The 19867-nt window shown below is 40.2% G+C and overlaps 3 protein-coding genes across 5 annotated transcripts in view; 1 reads left to right on the plus strand and 2 right to left on the minus strand.

Annotated features, from left to right (window-relative positions):
• PAAF1 (proteasomal ATPase associated factor 1) overlaps positions 1–8284 on the minus strand; it is a 32987-nt gene extending 24703 nt beyond the window's left edge. Inside the window, exons 1-3 of one of the 2 annotated variants that reach the window (XM_042957717.1) lie at positions 8200–8283; positions 4621–4661; positions 1308–1411 (exon numbers count right to left, since the gene is read on the minus strand). In XM_042957717.1, the coding sequence (XP_042813651.1) occupies positions 1308–1411; positions 4621–4661; positions 8200–8246 (192 nt within the window). In that variant the 5' untranslated portion in view covers positions 8247–8283. Of the gene's footprint in view, positions 1–1307; positions 1412–4620; positions 4662–8199 lie in introns of both variants that reach the window. The other variant, XM_042957718.1, reaches the window with a different exon arrangement.
• Positions 8285–8299: 15 nt separating this feature from the next.
• Positions 8300–11372, plus strand: LOC102961942 (cytochrome c oxidase assembly factor 4 homolog, mitochondrial). 2 transcript variants are annotated; one of them, XM_007080869.3, is made up of 2 exons: positions 8300–8512; positions 10525–11372. In XM_007080869.3, the coding sequence occupies exons 1-2, from the start codon at positions 8354–8356 to the stop codon at positions 10789–10791; spliced, it is 426 nt and encodes a 141-aa protein (XP_007080931.3). In that variant the 5' UTR covers positions 8300–8353; the 3' UTR covers positions 10792–11372. The 2 variants fall into 2 exon arrangements, with proteins under 2 accessions (XP_007080931.3, XP_007080930.2); XM_007080868.2 differs by lacking the exon at positions 8300–8512 and adding an exon at positions 8604–8811.
• A 7497-nt stretch (positions 11373–18869) lies between these two features.
• The window catches only part of MRPL48 (mitochondrial ribosomal protein L48), a 46143-nt gene continuing 45145 nt past the window's right edge, over positions 18870–19867 (minus strand). Inside the window, exon 8 of the mRNA XM_007080874.3 lies at positions 18870–19202. Coding sequence (XP_007080936.2) covers positions 19128–19202 — 75 coding nt within the window. The 3' untranslated portion in view covers positions 18870–19127. The remainder of the gene's footprint in view (positions 19203–19867) is intronic.

The raw sequence follows: 19867 nt of genomic DNA on the forward strand, positions 1-19867 counted from the left end.
TTAAAATATCAATCCCACGGGATTGTTATGATAAGCAAAAACTCACTTTTGTAATATTTTATAGTTTCATTCATATGCAGTCTCCCTCCCCATTAACCAGCCTATAGGTAGAATATCATCTCCATTTAATTACACATTAAAAGAAAGGCTGGTTTCCCCTTTGGGAATCAGGTTACCCACCAGAGCATACTGACTACAGCCATCAGAATGAGTAAGGAAAGTCAGATCTTAGGTTCTGCAATACAGTAAAACCCCAAGCATAACTCATTACAGAAACATGCTTTTAATCCAAAGCATTCATTTATCAAGGCAAATTTTAAGAACCATTGGCTCAGTTGTGATTATGTGATATTGGGCGTCATATTCTACTCGTATTGCAAGACATTGCTAGTTTAACAAGTTAAAATTTATTAGAAATGATTAATCATCTTGCAGAATACTCACAGAAAAGGTTATTCGCAATCCAAGGTTTTACTGTACTTAGTTTGGCCATCTACTCACTTCAAAGACCAATGAGAAAAACTATTAAGTACTATTAACGTAGGTCTTCATCAAGGCCTAGCCAGATAAAGGCTATGCTGTCCAATATGGTAGATACTGGCCACATGAGGTTACTGAGCATTTGAAATACGGCCAGTGCAAATGAAGAGCTGCATTTTTATTTTATTTAAAATTTAATTTAAAAACTAATACTTGACTCAGTTTTTGGAAAACTTTTTAAGTATATTTGGAACTACTTGGGTATGTGAATCTGTGTTCTCACCTGTAAATTTTATAGAACCTAAATACATTTATCAAGTATTTTCAATAAAAAATTATAGAGTCTGAATTGAGATGTGTGGTAAATGTAAAGTATACACAGGATCTCAAGAACTCAGTAAGAAAAACGGAATGTATAATATCTCATTAACAATTTCTTAATATTAATCATAAGTTCAAATAATATTTTAGATCTACTGGGTTAAATAAAATATATTATTAAAATTAATTTCACCTGTTTCTTTTTACCTTTTTTATGTGGTTCCTAGAAAGTTTTAAATTACATATGGGGTTTACATTATTTTACCTACTGAATAGCGCTGATATAAGGGAAGTAAGAATAAGTATACGTAACTAAAAGTATCTAAAAGTATATGTAACTACAAAAGAAAAAAAAAAACTTTTGACATTCAAAGGCGTAAAAACTGTGATTATTATACAAGTAAAGATAACACAGATATACAAATAACAGTATAAATATTTACAGTAGATATATAGGTACTACCCAGTTTTGGACTCGGTGTCATCTAGAAGACATAAAAACCTACCTTATTTATTTCATTCACAATAAATCCTTCTGAAGCTGTAACTTCTGGGATGCCATCGAGGCCAATTCCTTGACAAGTCAGGCTACCATACAAAGTTGGTTTCCCTACATAGCACAAAAGAAGCATGTCTCAAGAAAATAATAAGAACTCAACATTGTTCTCCTTGAAGACCCAATTCAGGCATTTGTACTTATGGTAGGAAATTGGCTCATGGAAGAATAGAAGGTACTTGTGTTAAAGTGACGTGAAGTGGAAAGAGCACTGTCCTAAGTGAACCTAATTTGGGAGGGAGTACACTCACGAGCTAAAACCTAGGACAAAGATTTAGAGATGTGATACGGCATTTGTAAGAAAACTACTAGAGTGATCTCAAATTCAGTTTTACGGACTGTGAAATGGAATTCTTTCAGAATGAAAGATAAAGACCAACATGCACAGATGTATTTATCTACAGTATATATATATATATCTATATCTATATATATATATCTACATATATATATGTAGATATATATATATATAATACATAGCAAAGAATTAAGCTTCAGTAACCTAGAAAATTTGCCTAAGTAGACCACTGTTTTTGCAGTGATGAGGGCTAAATAAGACATCCTACACATAAACATAAGCAGATGGTAGAATGGAGTTAAAAACATTCTCTTCTATTCTTCTTCTGCACTTTATATATACACTTCTGTAAGAGCCCATAATACACTTTATATGTCTGACCTCCCTATTAGACTATAAAGTCCTTGAGTTCAGAAATGATCAGGGTCTACAAATTATTCAGTAAATAATTATTGCACTAAACTGCAATTCTAGGAGTAAGAGGGGAGTAGAAAACATCAAGGATTCACACAGAGTAGGAGTACTTCCTAGAGAGGGTGGGATTTAAGTAGAACCTTGGAAGATTACACCTAGACAGAGGATAGAAAGATAGGGCTAGGCAGAATATAAGGGAAAGAAAACCAAGTCAGGGAGGAGCATGTCAAGAATAAAAGAAAATTAGAAAGAACAAGATAGGGAGGAGGCATCAATTAATATAACAGTTTGGTTAGGGACACCTGGGTGGCTTAGTTGGTTAGGTCATGGAGTCAAGATTGTGAGATCAAGCCCAGCATCAGGCTCCACACTGAACATGGAGCCTGCTTAGGATATTCTCTGTCTCTCTTCCCCTCTCCCTCTATCCCCCCCCTCCCCACGCTCTATATATAATTTTTCAAAAATTGTTTTGAAATACCAGTTTGGTGGGGTGCCAGGGTAACTCAGTTATTAAGCATCCGAATTCGGCTCGGGTCATGGTCTCGTGGGTCATGAGTCTGAGCCCCACGGGGGTTCCGTGCTGACAGCTCAGAGCCTGAAGCCTACTTTGGATTCTGTGTCTCCCTCTCTTTCTGCCTCTCCCCCACTCATGCTCTATTTCTCTCACTCTCTCTCAAAAATAAATAAATATTAAAAACAAAAAATGCTTTAAATAAGTTTCTTTGCCATTAACATTAAAAAAAATACCAGTTTGGGGCACCTGGGTGGCTCAGTTGGTTAAGCCTCTGACTTCAGCTCAGGTCACGATCTCCTAGTTTGTGGGTTCGAGCCTTGCATCGGGCTCTGTGCTAGCAGCTCAGAGCCTGGAACCTGTTTCGGATTCTGTGCCTTCCTCTCTCTCTGCCCCTCCCCTGCACACACTCTGTCTCTCTCTCTCTCAAAAATAAATAGACATTAAAAAAAATTTTTTTAAATACTAGTTTGGAAAAAAATAAATTAAAAAAACAAAAAAACAAAACACAACAACAAAATACCAGTTTGGTTAAAAACAGTCATAAAAAGGTAGTTGAAGGATATTAATGGAGGAACTTACAATCTGGGATAAAGGTCTGGAATAGAGAAAATCTAGCAAAGAAGCTTTGGGAAGGAAAGTGGTGTGAAGTGCTAGTTCAGAAAGAAGCCACAAAAATAGGATCAAGGGAACTGTGCTTTTTGTCCACCTCCACAATTCCCTCCTGGCTTCACCCACTACCCCATGATGCCTGGTCCACAGAGTGTATCATTTTAACCAATCTTCTGTCAACACCCTCAAAATGACCTTTCTACATCTGTAGTCACTGAAATGATCTCAGTCTTGGTTTTCTGTTTATAAAATAGAATTGGTTCAGTCAGTAGAACATAGGAATCTTGATCTCAAGGTCATGAGTTTAAGCCAAGCCCCACATTAAGGCATAGAGCTTACAGGAAGGAAGTGAGGAAGGAAGGAAAGAGGAAGGAAGGAAGGAAGGAAGGAAGGAAGGAAGGAAGGAAGGAAGGGTAAGAAAAGGAGGAAGGAAGACACTCTTAAATGTCTATGTCCACACCAATGCATTTATCTACATCTGCACTTACCCTCACCTTCTTTCATCTTAGTCTTTTAGAGTTAATTGAATCTCTCTCTCCTTTAAGACACTAGCTTTTCAGTTAGCCCTTCTCTCCTCTACATATAACCTGTATTTTAATTGCTCTACAATTAGTTCTCATCTTTAAAAACAAAATCCTTGACTATGAGACCTAGCTACTATCTTCCATACAGCATCATTTTCCTCAAAAGACTGTTTAAAATTCTATTTCTCAGAGAAATAGAATATAGTTATATAAAGAATCAAAGGTATCTGAGGTTAAGGATAATCAGTAAAACAAAACTCACAAATTTATTAAAAAGTTTGATTTTTTTTTAATAGTACCACAATAACTACAAACAAATGGATAAGACTAACACAGAAGTGTCATTCAAAGAAATAACTGATAGGATTTGGGAGCTATCTGGACGTGACATGGTAAAGTGACTAGGTTTTTCATTCTGATGCCTAGAATGGTGGTAACTTAAATTTGAAAATCAAGAAAGAAAGTCTGTTTGACAAGAGAAGTGCTCAGCTTGGTTTTAGATTTGATAAAATCAAGAGAACAGTAAGAGCTTCAAGCATTAATGTCTAGCAGATAATTGTTCAATTTCTGCTTGAACTTAAAGAGAGTTCAGGGCTGGAGCCATACATCTAGGAATCATCATCAGGAAATCACAAATGAAACTACAGAACTGCTTAGAATACAATAATATATAGCTAAGGGACTTAATCACTCCCTGAGTAAGTCTGTGGCCTCCAAATAGAAAACTAATCTTAAGGCCTTCCCCTGAAATGGAGGAGTTGGTGTGAATGGTCAAGAACATTTGAAGACTATGAGCATTATGCAAGGAGTTTGGGTCAAGAGAAAGTATGAAGCTCTCTTCTAGGGGTAGTAAATCCCCTTTCTCTAAAGGGAAGGCATATAGTTTTGGGCATATGGACATTACCTGGGGGGTGACAACTCAGCCAGGCTTCCCCTTCATCTTTCCTATGAAGAGAAACAAAAGATTAATTAGGCTCATTCAATGCTGAAAAGGATGCCACTGGTGCAAGGGGGAAAGAAGATCATATAATTTTCAGTTTGGACATAGTACTGAGGTATGATCCAGTATAACATCTCATCCAGGCATAGATTATTCTAAGACAAACTTTATTTACTGAAGAAATATTCATGGATTAAGCACTTAATGCATAGATATCTACGGGTTAAATGAATACTCAAATATTTCATCAATAGGGAGTTCACTATCCATACAGCTGACAGCTTTGAAAAATCAAGAATACTTTCAAAACTGAACTACTGGGACCTCATCAAAATAAAAAGCTTCTGCACAGCGAAGGAAACAATCAGCAAAACTAAAAGGCAACCAACAGAATGGGAGAAGATATTTGCAAATGACATATCAGATAAAGGGTTAGTATCCAAAATCTATAGGGAACTTATCAAACTTAACATCCCAAACCCAAATAATCCAGTGAAGAAATGGGCAAAAGACATGAATAGACACTTCTCCAAGGAAGACATCCAGATGGCCAACCGACGCATGAAAAAATGCTCCACATCACTCAGCATCAGGGAAATACAAATCAAAACCACAACGAGATACCACCTCACCCCTGTCAAAATGGCTAACATTAACAACTCAGGCAACAACAGATGTTGGCGAGGATGTGGAGAAAGAGGATCTCTTTTGCATTGTTGGTGGCAATGCAAGCTGGTACAGCCACTCTGGAAAACAGTATGGAGGTTCCTCAAAAAACTAAAAATAGAACTAACCTATGACCCAGCAATTGCACTACTAGGCATTTATCCATGGGATACAGGTGTGCTGTTTCGAAGGGACACATGCACCCCAATGTTTATAGCAGCACTATCAACAATAGCCAAAATATGGAGAGCCCAAATGTCCATCAACGGATGAATGGATAAAGAAAATGTGGTATACACACACACACACACACACACACACACACACACACACACACACAATGGAGTACTACTCGGCAATCAAAAAGAATGAAATCTTGCCATTTGCAACTACGTGGATGGAACTGGAGGGTATTATGCTAAGTGAAATTAGTCAGAGAAAGACAAAAATCATATGACTTCACTCATATGAGGACTTTAAGAGACAAAACAGATGAACATAAGGGAAGGGAAACAAAAATAAAAACAGGGAGGGGGAGAAAACAGAAGAGATTCATAAATATGGAGAACAAACTGACAGTTGCTGGAGGGGTTGTGGGAGGGGGGATGGGCTAAATGAGTAAGGGGCATCAAGGAATCTACTCCTGAAATCATTGTTTTACTATATGCTAACTAATTTGGATGTAAATTTAAAAAAATAAAAAATAAAATTAAAAAAATACTTTATATGTAGATATTTATTGGGATTACTGGAAACCAAGCCCTGTGCCAGACACTTTGCAAACAGTGTAATTAATCCTCACAATTTAACAAAATGCCTTTTATTATTCCCATGTTAAAGATTAAAAACAAACAAACAAAAAACCTGAAGCTCAGAGGCACCTGGATGGCTCAGTCATTTAAACATCTGACTCTTGGGGCGCCTGGATGGCTCAGTGGGTTGAGCATCCAACTTCAGCTCAGGTCATAATCTCGCAGTTGTGGGTTCAGGCCCCACGTCAGAGTCTGTGCTGACAGCTCAGAGCCTGAAGCCCGGTTTGGATTCTTTGTTTCCCTCTGTCTCTGCCCCTCCCCCACTCACACTCTATCTCTCTGAGTCTCTCAAAAATAAATAAACATTAAAAAAATAATAATAAACATCTTGACTCTTGCTTTCAGCTTGGGTCATGATTTCCCAGTTCCTAGAATTGAGCTCCACGTCCTGCTCCATGCTAACAGAGCAGAGCCTGCTTGGGATTCTCTCTCTCCCTCTCTGCCCCTCCCTTGCTCTGTCTCTCTGTCTCAAAATAAACTTTAAAAATTTTTATAGGGGCACCTGGGTGGCTCAGTCGGTTGAGCATCTGATTACTGATTTCAGCTGAGGTCATAATCTCACGGTTCATGGGTTCAAGCCCGGCAATGGGCTCTGTGCTGACAGCACGGAACCTGCTTGGAATTCTCTCTCTCTGCCCCTCTCCCACTTGTGTGTGCTCTCTCTCTCTCTCTCTTTCTCTCTCTCTTTCAAAAGAAATAAAACATTTTGGGGGGAGGAGAAGGAAAAAAAAAAGTTAGAGAGGGGGGAGCCAAACCATAACAGACTCTTAAAAACTGAGAATAAACTGAGGGTTGATAGGGGGGTGGGAGGGAGGGGAAAGTGGGTGATTGGCATTGAGGAGGGCACCTGTTGGGATGAGCACTGGGTGTTGTATGGAAACCAGTTTGACAATAAATTTCATATTAAAAAATAAAAATAAATAAACATTTATTAAGAAAACTGACTTTAAAAAAAAAAAACCCTAAAGCTCAGGAAAAAGTGACTTGCTCAAGGTCACCTAGCTATCTGGAAAACGAATTGAAACAAGGGACTAGTACACAATGTCTGCATTCTAACAGGTCACTGACTTTTTACGTTTTAGAATGCTCCTCTCCAATCATCCAAATCCTTACCTCATCACTCTTAACACTTTTAGGATATAATGAAAAAGACTTACACTTTTGAGACAGAAAAATCTAGGTTGATACTAAGTAACTCTCTGTCACTTACTGGCTGCAAAATCCTAAGCAAGTTACTTCTTTATTCCTCTCCTGCATTCTCTCCTGATTGGCCCTCAGTAAAGGTTAGTGTTCTTCCTTTATTACTTGTCACACATTCTGTGTTGTAGTAAGTAATTTAGTCCACATAGTAAAGTGTAAGTTTCTTAAATGCAAAAACCTATGTTTTATTCATCTTCACCACTGTTCCAATTTGAAAAACCCTTAGTAGTAACAGTTGCCATTCATGGCACTGCTGTACTCATCATGGTGCACGCAGTAATAACTTGCACAGTATACCATGAATAAATAGATATTGAATGAATGGTTTGCTGTGCATTACCAATTAAGCTATCAGCTTCTTGAAGGAAGGAACCACTGTTTAAAACTCCACTACACTCACAGGGTCTGGACATAGTGGTTGTTACACTGTTTCCTGAATAGAACTGCCCAATATGTCTAACATAGCACTGGGGGTCTGAGAATACAAGGATTCCATCATACACTCAAAGACAATGTGGAGGTAGGTGGTTGAGTACTAGGACTTTTGCAAATACAGTAAATATTTGCTAAATGACTAGGACTACTTGGCTAAGAGTTTCCCTGCCTCCCAGTTTGCCTGTCTTTGTCCACTCATTGATCCTAATCCTGGTGCTGGGATCACACAGCACGTACGTGTTGCCTTGGCCTCAGGACAGCTCTTCTGAGAATGAAAACCTATGACCACGTGTGACTTCTTTTTCTACACCCAGGGATCCCTTAAGAATCGATGAGGTAATCCCTATCCTGGACTGGGTACAGCGCTCCTTAACGCAAAGACAACATGCGTTACCCGCCTCCTCCGTCCCGGGCCTGGGCCTTTGTTCACCTGAGGGCTTGGGCCCAGTCGCTCTGAATCCTCAAAGGCGCCGCCATCTTAACCCCGCCTCCACCTGCCCGCCTCTTCCGCTCTTCGCCGGAAGTGGGTCCCAGAAGGGGCTGCGACGAGATTGGAGGGCGGAATCTCTACTGAGAGGCCGCCAATGATTATGCGCGGCGGGTCCCTCTTCCCCACTTCCGCTCTCAAGCTCCTTTACAGGCTGGTTTCCGGTCGGACTGTCGGGAGAGTTACAACTGCCTACAAGACGGACGGCGACGTGCAGGAACGCGCGTCCAAATTCTCGTGTTCCACCTGTTGCTCGGTGAGCACTCTGTACCGCGTCCTTGCACTGTAAGGCTTAGCCGGCACAGCGGGGCTGCGGTTGGCTGCCGCGCTCGCGCTTGAGTCTTCTTAAAGTGGGAGACTTTAAAGTGGAAGCTGCAGGTGCCTTGGACACATGAATTTCTCTGCTTTCCTATGACTTCCTAGTCCAGGCCAGTCTCAGCCATCCCGCTGCCGACCATTTGCTTGCCCTGATCTCCAACCATGGGTCTTCCTCTTTTTCCTTCAGGGAAGACTGAAGCCAGGATGTGGTGGGGAAAGAGTACCGTTGCATTTACTGTGAGCCCTGTTGTCGCGCATGCATTTCTCGTCCATTATCATATTAATCCTTATATTAGTTGTATGAGTTCAGTATTATTAAGGAGGAAGCTAAGAAGATTGTATGGTAAAACGTGGTGTCAGGATTCGAACCTAGTTCTCTTGGCTTAGAATCCAGGGCACTTTTTCCGTACAGTAATAAAAACTTATTTATTGAAGTCTTTGGACATGCCAGGCTTATGTGCATTATGTCATTTAGTCTTCAACAGTCTTGTGAGGTAGATGTGAACTCTTTTTCAAGAGAGATTATGAAGTGATTTTCTTAAGGTCACCCAGTGAGTCAGTAACAAAGCTAGGTTTCCAATCTTAGTCTCTTCAAAACCTATTACCCACCTCCTTCCTTAAGTTATACTGCCTCCAAAGCAAATGAGTTTTGGGTAGGCTATGTTGGCTTAACGTGGCCAACAAGACCTTGCTATGATCAGATATTTTCTCATAGTGCCGATTTCATTTGCTATTCCCTAGTCATACAGAACTTTGAGTTCCTCTCCTGTGTCAAATTCTGTCTCAACCCCTGACCCTGCTCTTCCATTGACTACCCGTATTATTTCTCCCCATCCTTGGCTAACTCCTATTCATCTTTCAAGTCTCAGTTTAGAAATCACTTCTTCCAGGAAGCCTACTCAGCCTGTTCCTGCCATGTCTGGATTAGGTGTTCCTCTAGTGTGTTCCCAATCTTAGCTATCTGTACACACTGTGTAGTAACCTGTTTATTGTCTAGATTGTAAACTCCATTAAGGCAGGAACTATATCCATCTTGGTCACTCCTGTATCCTCAACTCTAGCATAGTGCCTGGTACATGATAGGTTCTCATTGATCATTTGTTGAATGAATCAGAGACACAGGAAAGGCACTGAAAGGTAAATTCCAATAAGGCAGGAACTACATCCGTCTTGGTCACTCCTGTATCCTCAATTCTTGCGTTGTACCTGGTACATGATAGGTACTCAATAATCATTTGTTGAATGAATCAGAGAAACAGGAAAGGCATTGAAGAGTGCTAGTTCCTTTAAAGCCTGTCATGGTGAAATTTGTTCAAAGGCTGAGGTTATTTCCCTTCAAAGCTTTCTCAAGTTCCTTCTGTAGGCTGCTTTCTGCTGGGTGCTCTGAGGCAGATGATCTTGGGAAGACAGTCTGGGCAAATCTACCTCACATTAAGTACTCTCATCTCACAGACTTATGCGCCCATGCACACTCTATGCTACAGCTAAACTGAACTCTCCATTCCTCCTGTATGTCAAACGCTACCCATATTTGGGTAATCTCCCAAGTGTTAAACTATGTTCTTTTCCAGCCATAGGAAAAGGCTAATAGGAGGAAAGGAGAGATTCATTCTTTTGGGGAGACATCTGCTGCAAAAAGGTGACATTTCACCTAATTCAAATTCTGTTAGCAAAATCCATTCAAGCTTATTTAGTGCTGTGCTAAACTTTCTCATATACTTTATGTCATTCTATTGAGTTCAAACCGTTTTACAGATCTGCTCTCTTGCCAGGCCTAGTACTGATGGCACCAATGAATCAGGCCCAATATCTGTTCTCAAATAAGCTTACACTCTGCAAGGGGAGACAGATGAACGGATAGGCTATAACAGTGCAGTTTGGTCAATGTTATTGATAGTAATGGAACCTCATAATCACATTCCTACTCTAACTTTCCCTCCATTATTCCAGAGACTCTCAAAGATGTCAACTCAAGGCCATGCTTGGGCCCGACAGGTGAAGAAGGAGGATGAGGAAGAGGATCCGCTGGACCAGCTGATTTCCCGCTCTGGTTGTGCTGCTTCCCACTATGCAGTACAGGAGTGCATGGCCCAACACCAGGACTGGCGACAGTGTCAGCCACAGGTACAGGCCTTCAGGGACTGCATGAGTGAACATCAGGCAAGGCGGCGGGAGGAGCTGCAGAGGAGGAAAGAGCAAGGCAGTGCTCACCACTGAGACCCCAAACCACCTATCCCCAGAGGATGTCCCTGAAGAAACGAGCCCAGAGAGATCATAGGAGGAAGAAGTCCTGAACAGTGGAAGTTTGGGCCGAGAGGCGTAAAACATGGGGATTGTCTGGCCAAGACTGACTTTGAGAGCCAGACAGCCATGGGTTTGGACATGACTGCTGTAAAGAGCTGTCATATTTTCATTGTGCAATCCCACACATCCTCACCTACCATGTTACACCGATATTAAATGTCAACTGATATTTGCCAAGTAAAACAAAGAGTTGGGTTAAGGGATGCTCTCTTACCTTACATCTTGGGTCAGTGTGCCAGGTACCGAGCCGATTACATGGATGTTTAATTTTAAAAGTAAATTCACAATCTAAATGTAAACTGATTACCTAATCAGGTCTTCATTGATTGAGTAATTGGTTCAACACAGCAAGTTTTTCTGAGACCTTCCCAGGTGCCAGGTACTGTGTGAATGAATAATATGATCTGATGTGATAAATAATAGGATCTCTTCTTTCATGTTTCTTAGTCTGGTTTGAGAGATAGAAATAAATAAAACAGCATTAGAACAACTAATTACTGGCCATTATATAAGTGCCTTTATCTTTCATTAGTTGTTCTGGACGTTTCATTCAGTCTAAGGAAGGAAGAAAACAAATGGGAAAATAAACATCGAGTGCCTCTTATGTGCAGACAGATACAGTCTGACCTCAGCGTGCTTCCAGCCCAGGAAACACACAATGTTGGCCTGACATTTAAAAGGCACATTTAACATAAAATACAGATTTTCAGATTTTAAAAACTGGAGAAGCTATCAACATGGAGCTTATATTCCTACTTGACAGTAATTTGCTGGAGCTGAATATGGATGCTTCTTTTAGGTGGTTATGTTCTCCAGTTGTTAACAGTTGCCATTGATTTTCATTTCCTTCCATGAAACTACATTACCCATTCTATTACTTTCTGCCTAGCCCTATGAGGCATTTGGAAGTGGGAAGGGAGTTAGAAGAGTGACTCTTGCCACAGAAGCTGGAATGCAAAGGGGCATATGCTCTCATCATCAGTTAACATTTCTTGAGCATCTATATATTGGAAGCACAAATCTGAAGTATTGTAGGCCCTAAAACTACTTTGAGTCTTTGTTGGTGACTGAGGACGAAAGAGAAGAGGGTAGAAGACAGGAGGAATACGAGTTTAAAGAACAATAAAATCCAATTAGAATGGGATGACTGGGCATATAGAGAGAGATGAATCTCTTTGGGGTGCATGTCTGCTCAATGCTGAGTCATCAGAGGGAGCAGTGTGGACTGCAGCTGTCAGCAAGAATCTCAAGGGAGTTAGTTGAGTTGAACCTTTAATGATAAAGGAGACATTACCTATTTGTAACATATGTAACAGAATACCATCTGCACAAGTAAAAAGTACCTAGAAATCAGTGAGAAAAAGCAAACAACCCAATTGAAACATAAAGAAGTTAAAGTGGTTATTAGCTATTTCTATTGACAAAAATTAAAAGTATTTATAATGACCAGTACTGGTGAGGATGAAGAACAGGCACAATCACACTTAAAGGGATAATAAATTAGTAAAGCTTTTGGAGGACAATTTGATGGGATCTATAAATACTTTAAATATTTCAGGGGCGCCTGGGTGGCTCAGTCGGTTAAGCGTCCGACTTCGGCTCAGGTCATGATCTCGCGGTCCGTGAGTTTGAGCCCCGCGTCGGGCTCTGTGCTGACAGCTTGGAGCCTGGAGCCTGTTTCGGATTCTGTGTCTCCCTCTCTCTCTGACCCTCCCCCATTCATGCTGTCTCTCCCTGTCTCAAAAATAAATAAACGTTAAAAAAAAAAATTAAAAAAAAATAAATATTTCAACAGCGGGGTACCTGGCTGGCTCATTCAGAAGAGCATGTAACTCTTAATCTCAGGGTCATGAATTCAGGCCCCACTTTAGGTGTAGAGATTACTTAAAATAAAAACTTAGAAAAAATTAAAATATTTCAATAGAAATTCCTTTTTTAGGAGCCCTCTTAAATATATTTTTACAAGATGTATATATACTGTTACGTTATTGCAGCATTGTTTAAAGAGTGGATAAATGGTCACAATGTAAAACTCCAATAAGAACTATATTTGCTTATATATTCAAGTCTTTTACAACAGGAATGTATGTGTTAATTTGTGTAATTAAAATAGAAATGATAGACTGTGGGTAAGGTAGGTGGGATTCTAGCAAAGGGGAAGGTTAGAAGGACCTCCTTAGCAGGAGGAAACTAAACCAGCTAAGTGTAACTTTTTTAGGACTCCAGCTCTACCAGGGAGCTAACACTGGGTGGGTCACAGGATATATCTGGGTAAAGAGGGCTCTGTTGCCACCCAAATCTGTTTCCTCAAAGTAAATGGGGATAATTCCTGTTTAATACACATACTTAGAGAATTAAATGAGGGACAATATATAAATAGCAAATAATAAAAATTACTAGTGTATTTTGAACTATTAAAACTCTTATAAATATTATATTTACGTATATTATATATGTGTGTCATATGTAATATAAATGTTATGTTATATATTATAACGGTTATGAAGCATTTAACCCAGGCTGTTTGGTTCCATCGTTTTCTCTCAATCCCTATGATACAATGCTTTCAAATCCCACTATGCCACTTAAGCTGTGTGATTTGGGGCAAATTAGTTAACATCTCAGGATCTGTTTTTTTCTTCTGTAAAATACACACCATAGGCCTTAAAACTAATAAATGTAGACCTTCCTTATAAAGTTGTTGAATGAGTTAGAAACTGTGTGGTACACAGGAAGCATTCACTAAATGTTGCCTATTATTGTGATTATTATTGTGTGCTAGGCACTCTCCTGAGTCACATTTTCTCATTTAATCCCCATAATTCCATTAGCTCCCATTTACAGAGGAGGAAATAAACATCAGTTTGGGGGTCAGACTTTCAAGTCTTATTCTAAAGTCTATGCTGTTCTCTGTTCTGTGGTCTCATAGTCATCCAGTGCTTAGTATAATGTTTAACAAATAGTAACTACATAGACTATGTAAATACTACCTTTTCTTTCTTTCTTTTTCTTTTTTTAGTGTTTTACTTAAAGATTAACCAGTACACATTGCCCACAGGGTTATAGATTGGCACGTTTTTTAAGTCTCTCAGCTCTGGAGCCCATAGCCATGGAGCTGTAATTTAAGGTGGTCCGTGCTTATCCCTATATAACCTATACTTACCTGTATACAGAGGCTTGGTGCCAGGGATGAGTGGAGAGACCTCTTGGCTGGGTGGATGCCACCCTTGGCTAGGCCTAGGGCAGACTCAAGAGTTGGCCCTTCCCTGCAAGGTCTTTAGCTGGGGACTTGGCCTGTGCTCAGGACAAAGGTGCACTGTAATGGCATTTTACTAGATGAGTAATAAGAGATGCCTCCCACTCCCTTCCTCAGGTAAAGTTGCGAGGCTAAGTCCTTGGGCTGCTGACTAGAAATCTAAAGAGAACTGGAGCCATTCCAGGTTGAAACCTTACACTGTCCGCTGTATAGAATGATAGAGTTCCCTACTCTGCTCCAGCAGGGACTTAAAGCTGGCAGAAGTGGGAGGGATTCTTTTCCAGCAGCTTTCTTCTGAAGAGTTTTCATTCTCTGGAGCTCAGGCATCTTTCAGAGCCTGGGCATTCTGTCTAAATGGTGAGCTAAATCTGAAATGACTGGGAATGAAAGTCATTCCAGGGGGATTTATAAGAACTAAATGAGTCATTTCAGATTCTCCAGGGAAACCAGACATTTGAAGACAAAAATGGCACAAAGATATCAAAGCACAGATTAAACCAGCACAAGACACATTGGCCAATTCTGTGTGCACTGCCTTTCCAGCAGGTCTAGTTCTAGACATACCTAGTGCTTGCGCAGAGAGCTTTCTTTCCTTAGGTACAATTTACACCCTAGAAATAGGGGTCTCTGAGCATTGCTACAGTGTTTGAATGCCCAAAATGTCCAGATTCCATTTCTTTACCTGCAATTAAAACACTCTCAGAATCCACGGCTGCCAATTTCCAGCTGCCAATTTCTGTGGTAGCAGAACAAGGCATCCTTAGCTAGAAGAAAGGGACTAAAACATGAAGCTAAGGAATTTGCTGGCCTTACTTAGGAAGACTGCCCATTCAATCCAGGCATTCAGTCCTTCTTGAAAGTTACTGATCTACATAAAGATTCATTTCTGGAAATCTCAGTGATATGCACTGACCAGGAATTGAGTAAACTGGAGCTATCTCTGGCTCTCACTGGCTAACACAGTGACCTTGGACAAGTCGGTTTCCCTGCTGGGTCAATTATCTCATCTTTCAAATGAAGACCAAAACGGATCATCCCGAAGGTTATGTATTGATGGAGCCAAAACTAGCACCCAGATGTTCTGAATCCCAATCCATTGATCTTCGATCTTGTCTCTTCTGCCTACCCCTCATGTTTTCATGGTGGTTCTGGGCACAGTTTAACGCTAACCAGGACATTGAAAACTAAAAGTATGCTGAAGGGATGAACTATTGATAGACACAACAACATGGATAAAACAGGGTAAATGAAATCAGACACAAAAGGGTATATACTGTGATATTTATATGTAATACTAGAAAAGCAAAACTAATCTGTGGCACTAGAAATGATATTAATGGTTGCTTCTGAGGAAGAATGAACGAATGTCAAGGAACTTTCTGGGGTTATGGAAGTATTCTTTATCTGGCTAGAAGTGTACTTCTAGGGGTGACTATTTTTTAAAACTGATCAAATATACACTTAAGATAGGTTGTTTTACTATATATTTTTTAAGTTATACTTAAAAAAACTCTTTAAAAAACTCTTTAAAAAGTATGCTGAAGAAGTTTAGAAGGGAAGCTAATCCAACATTTACTGAGCACTTGCTAGCCCATTGTATACATTATCTCTATCTCAAACTGCTAAAGGGATTCTTTCCACTTTACAGATCAGAAAACTGAGGTTTATGAGGTGAAAATAATTCACCTGAGGCCTTAAGACTAATAAGTGCAGAAACTAGGAATAGCCCAAGTTTGTCTGACTCTTTCCTTTATAAGTTGTCTCAGGGAGGGTGGCCAAGGTATTTTCAACCTAGAGCCAGAAGACTTGCATTCCATTTGATTTCACTGCCATGTGATTCTAGGAAAGTCCATTTCCTTATGGGCCTCACTCTAGAGAGTCAAATGAAGCTTGTCATTGTAACTCTGAGGTTCTAGCAATCAGAATATCTCCCATCCTTCTTGCCAGGATAAGACATTAGGAGCAATTTCCACTTATTTCAGGGCAGACTAATGAGTAACAAAAGCTCTTTGACTCTGGCAAGAGGAAAAATCAACGAGGTCAGTGACACAAGACTCCAAGGTGACAGAACCCAGCTGCCTCCTATTTACGAGATAAGCCTGACTCATCCCTCCATGATGTAATGGAAAGGGATGGACTGGGAATCAAGAGATCTAAATCCTGCTCCCAGCTCTGCCAATGAGGTGCCCAGTGACCTTGGGTAAAGCACTGCCTTTCCTTGGCCCCTAACCCACACCTGCTAAAAGAGAGGGTTAGGCTGGCTGGGTCCTAATGTTCTTCAGCTCTAATATCTTCTCAATTTATGAAATCCTGTGTCCTGCTTCCACAAATCAATAACAAGGAAAAGTGGGAAACTGAAAAGAAATGCTGTTTTCCAGGTTCCTAAATGGAGTCCATATGATAGATATGGGGACAGTGTGTGTGTGTTTGCAAACATGTGTTTATTCATCTTCTTATCTTCATGTCACTATACATCCCCCAAATTTACACTCATCGTTAGCAACTTCTCTTTTATCTTCTCTAAAGGAGACTCAGCAATGAATAATTCTACAACCAAAATATCAGTCTTCACCTAAAAAATTCTGCCCACACTCCCAGTGGGGTTCACTTGGAAGTACTAGCCTGCTGAACCTCCAATGGGAATTCAGTGAAGCATTTTAATTGAGGGTATCTGCTCTCTTGACAGCCCTCCCTTAGGGTTATACCTTGGAAGGAAATCTTGAGTTTCTTCTTACTGCCTTTAGAGACCAAGGCAAAGAAACCATAATAACATCAGGACTGAAACTGTTGAGTTTCAGAAAAGTACCTGCAATGCTAAGACTGCTCTGGGCTCCCACAGATCTCTGTGTAGGAGTATCCCACAGAAGCGAGGAGAAAGATCTGCCACTTATTAGCTATGTGACCCTTCAGGAAAAGGAAGTCACTTCATCTCTCCAAACCTCAGTTTCTCCATGTATAAAACTGGAATACTATCAATCTCAAGGATAATCTTTATAAAGTACATAGATATAATGAGGGCTCAGTAAATGTGAGATACACCCATGCATACTCAGACACACCACTCACACATAACCTTTTCACATACACAGATGCCCATCCACATGCACACTCCTATACACACCCTAAAAGACTGGTGTAAGGATTAGCGCTCATTTAGTACCTTGAGCAGGGTCTAGCTCAATAAATGATAAGCTATTATGTACAAAAGTATGAACGAACTAATGTTCAAAATAGGAAAAACATTAGAGGTCACTTAGACGAATGGTTCTCAAAGAGGTAATCCTGGGGGGCCTGGGTGGCTCAGTCAGTTAAGCATCCAACTTCGGCCCAGGTCATGATCTCATGGTTCATGAGTTCAAGCCCTGCGTCAGGCTCTGTGCTTACAGCTCAGAGCCCAGAGCCTGCTTTGGATTCCGTGTCTTCCTCTCTCTGCCCCTCTTCTGCTCATCTCCTGCTCAGTCTCTCAAAAATAAATGTTAAAACAAAAAGTTAACCCTGGACCAGTAGCATCAGCATCACCTAGGAATGTGTAAGAAATTCAAATTATAGGCCCTCATTCAAGATCTACTAAGTCAGAAAATCTGGGGGTAAGAGCAGCAATTTATGTTTAAAAAAAGCCCTCCAGGTGATCCTGATACACACTTAAGTTTGAGAATCAGTGACTTAGATCAGGGATTGACTGTTTTTATAAAGGACACATAATGAATGTTTTGGTTTTACAGTCTGTGTCGCAACTACTCAGCTGCCAGTGTGAAAGCAACCATAGATGACATGTAAATGAGTGACCATGGCTCTGTTCCAATAAATAGGCAATGGGGTTTTAGAACTAGATATAGGTGGTAGTTGTATAACATTGTGAATGCATTAAATACCACTAAATTGTTTGCTTTAAAATGGTTAATTTTGTGGTTTGTGAATTTCACCTCAATGAATTACTTAAAAAAAAAAAAAAAAAAGCGCGGGTGCTGGGGTGGCTCAGTTGGTTAATCATCCGACTCTTGATTTCAGCTCAAGCCATGATCTCACAGTTCATGAGACTGAGCCCCTGTGTCAGACACACTCACAGCGCAGAGCCTGCTTGGGATTCCCACTCTTCCTCTCTCTCTCTTTCTCTCTCTGCCCCTACCCCACTCATGCTCTCTAAATAAATAAATAAATAAATAAATAAATAAATAAATAAATAAACAAACAAACAAACATTAAAACAAATAAACAAGCAGGCAGTCAGTGGGGCTTGGCTCACAAGCAGTTTTCTGACCCCTGACCAAAATCAACTTTAATTCTTTGTTTAAACCCACTCCAGGTAACCCTAATTAGCAGTTATGTAACATCTGCCTGAATATGACAAGTCACTCACTGCCCCACAAAGCGATTTTTTTCATTATGGACAGACCTTGTTTCTATCTGGAGAGCTTTTTTCATAAGCAAAACCAAAAGCCCCGTCCCTATTCCTTCTACCCAAGTTTACTTATGATCCTTTGTTTCACTAAAAGACTCAATGCCAGATTGCTTTAAAGAATGAGATCACTGTAACTGGAGAAATATTGAAGGGAAGTATGTTTTTGTGCTAAAGAGAAAATAGAATCCCTTAAAGATACTCCACAGGGCAGCTGGCTGGCTCAGTCGGTGGAGCATATGACTCTTGATCTTGGGGTTGTGAGTTCAAGCCCCACGCTGCTGGGTGGGTGTAGAGATTACTTAAAAATAAAATCTTAAAATAAAAAAATAAAAGATATTCCACAGGATGGACGGACTTCTCACATACGCACGTGTCCACCAGCTGCAGATTTTTATTAGATGAAGGATGTCTTAGGTTGGCTCAAAGGAAAGTGGTAATCAGCAACACTCCTCCATATAAGAGAGGAGGCATTCCTGGCTAATGGGGATGGGTAGTTACAATATCTAAAGGATCTTCTTAATTTTGACCACCCAGGAAGCTCTTCCCCTTGGCACTCAATATCACCAGTCCTGGCTTGAAAGGGTTTGCAATGAGCTAGTTCAACTTAGCCAACAGTTCTTCCAGTTCTGGCCGAGCTTTGAACCTTCCTTTGAAGTCTTCTTCAGTGTGCTGGGGAGAAGAAAAAGAAAGTAAGTGGGAATTACTACAGAGCTTTCAGTTATTCATACATACACAGCATTAAAAAAAAAAAAGCAGGGCATCTGGGTGGCTCACTCGGTTAAGCATATGACTCTTGATTTTGGTTCAGGTCATGATCTCACAGTTTGTGGGATCAAGCCCTGAGTCAGGCTCTGTGCTGAGCATGGAGCCTGCTTGGGATCCTCTCCCACTCTTCCTGTCCCTCTCCCCTGCTCGCACTCTCTCTCTCTCTCTCAAAAATAAATAAATACACGTTTAAAAAAGCCATCAGACAGCTCTGTAGAGAATGATTCAGATTCAACTAACTTTTCATGAGACTTATATTAGAGACTAGGGATTCTAAGTTGAATCGGACTTCCTCCCTGCCTTAAATGAACTTAAGTCTGGTGAGAGAAGACAGACATATAAAGAATTAATGTCAGAATGCTGAGTATCTCATTAGAAGCATTTAAAGAGAGGCAATGCCCAAATTCTCCATCTACAACAGGAAAGACATAAGGACTGGAATATTTAAGTCAGCATGACCAGCACATTTTCTCCTGTATACAGATCTGTGTGAAACCTGAATAACAAGAAGAGAATTAACAAGCATGGACTCAGAACAAGGAGAGCTGGATGCAGCAAATTGCATCAGT

The sequence above is a fragment of the Panthera tigris genome, chromosome D1 (genome assembly GCF_018350195.1).
Source record: "Panthera tigris isolate Pti1 chromosome D1, P.tigris_Pti1_mat1.1, whole genome shotgun sequence".
In the NCBI taxonomy this organism is placed as follows: Eukaryota; Metazoa; Chordata; class Mammalia; order Carnivora; family Felidae; genus Panthera; species Panthera tigris.

Coding starts and splice junctions, on each gene's coding strand:
- LOC102961942 (XM_007080869.3), top strand. CDS start 8,354: ATGATTATGCGCGGCGGGTCCCTCTTCCCCACTTCCGCTCTCAAGCTC. Junction 8,513..10,524: donor CGTGTTCCACCTGTTGCTCG/GTGAGCACTCTG, acceptor CCATTATTCCAG/AGACTCTCAAAGATGTCAAC.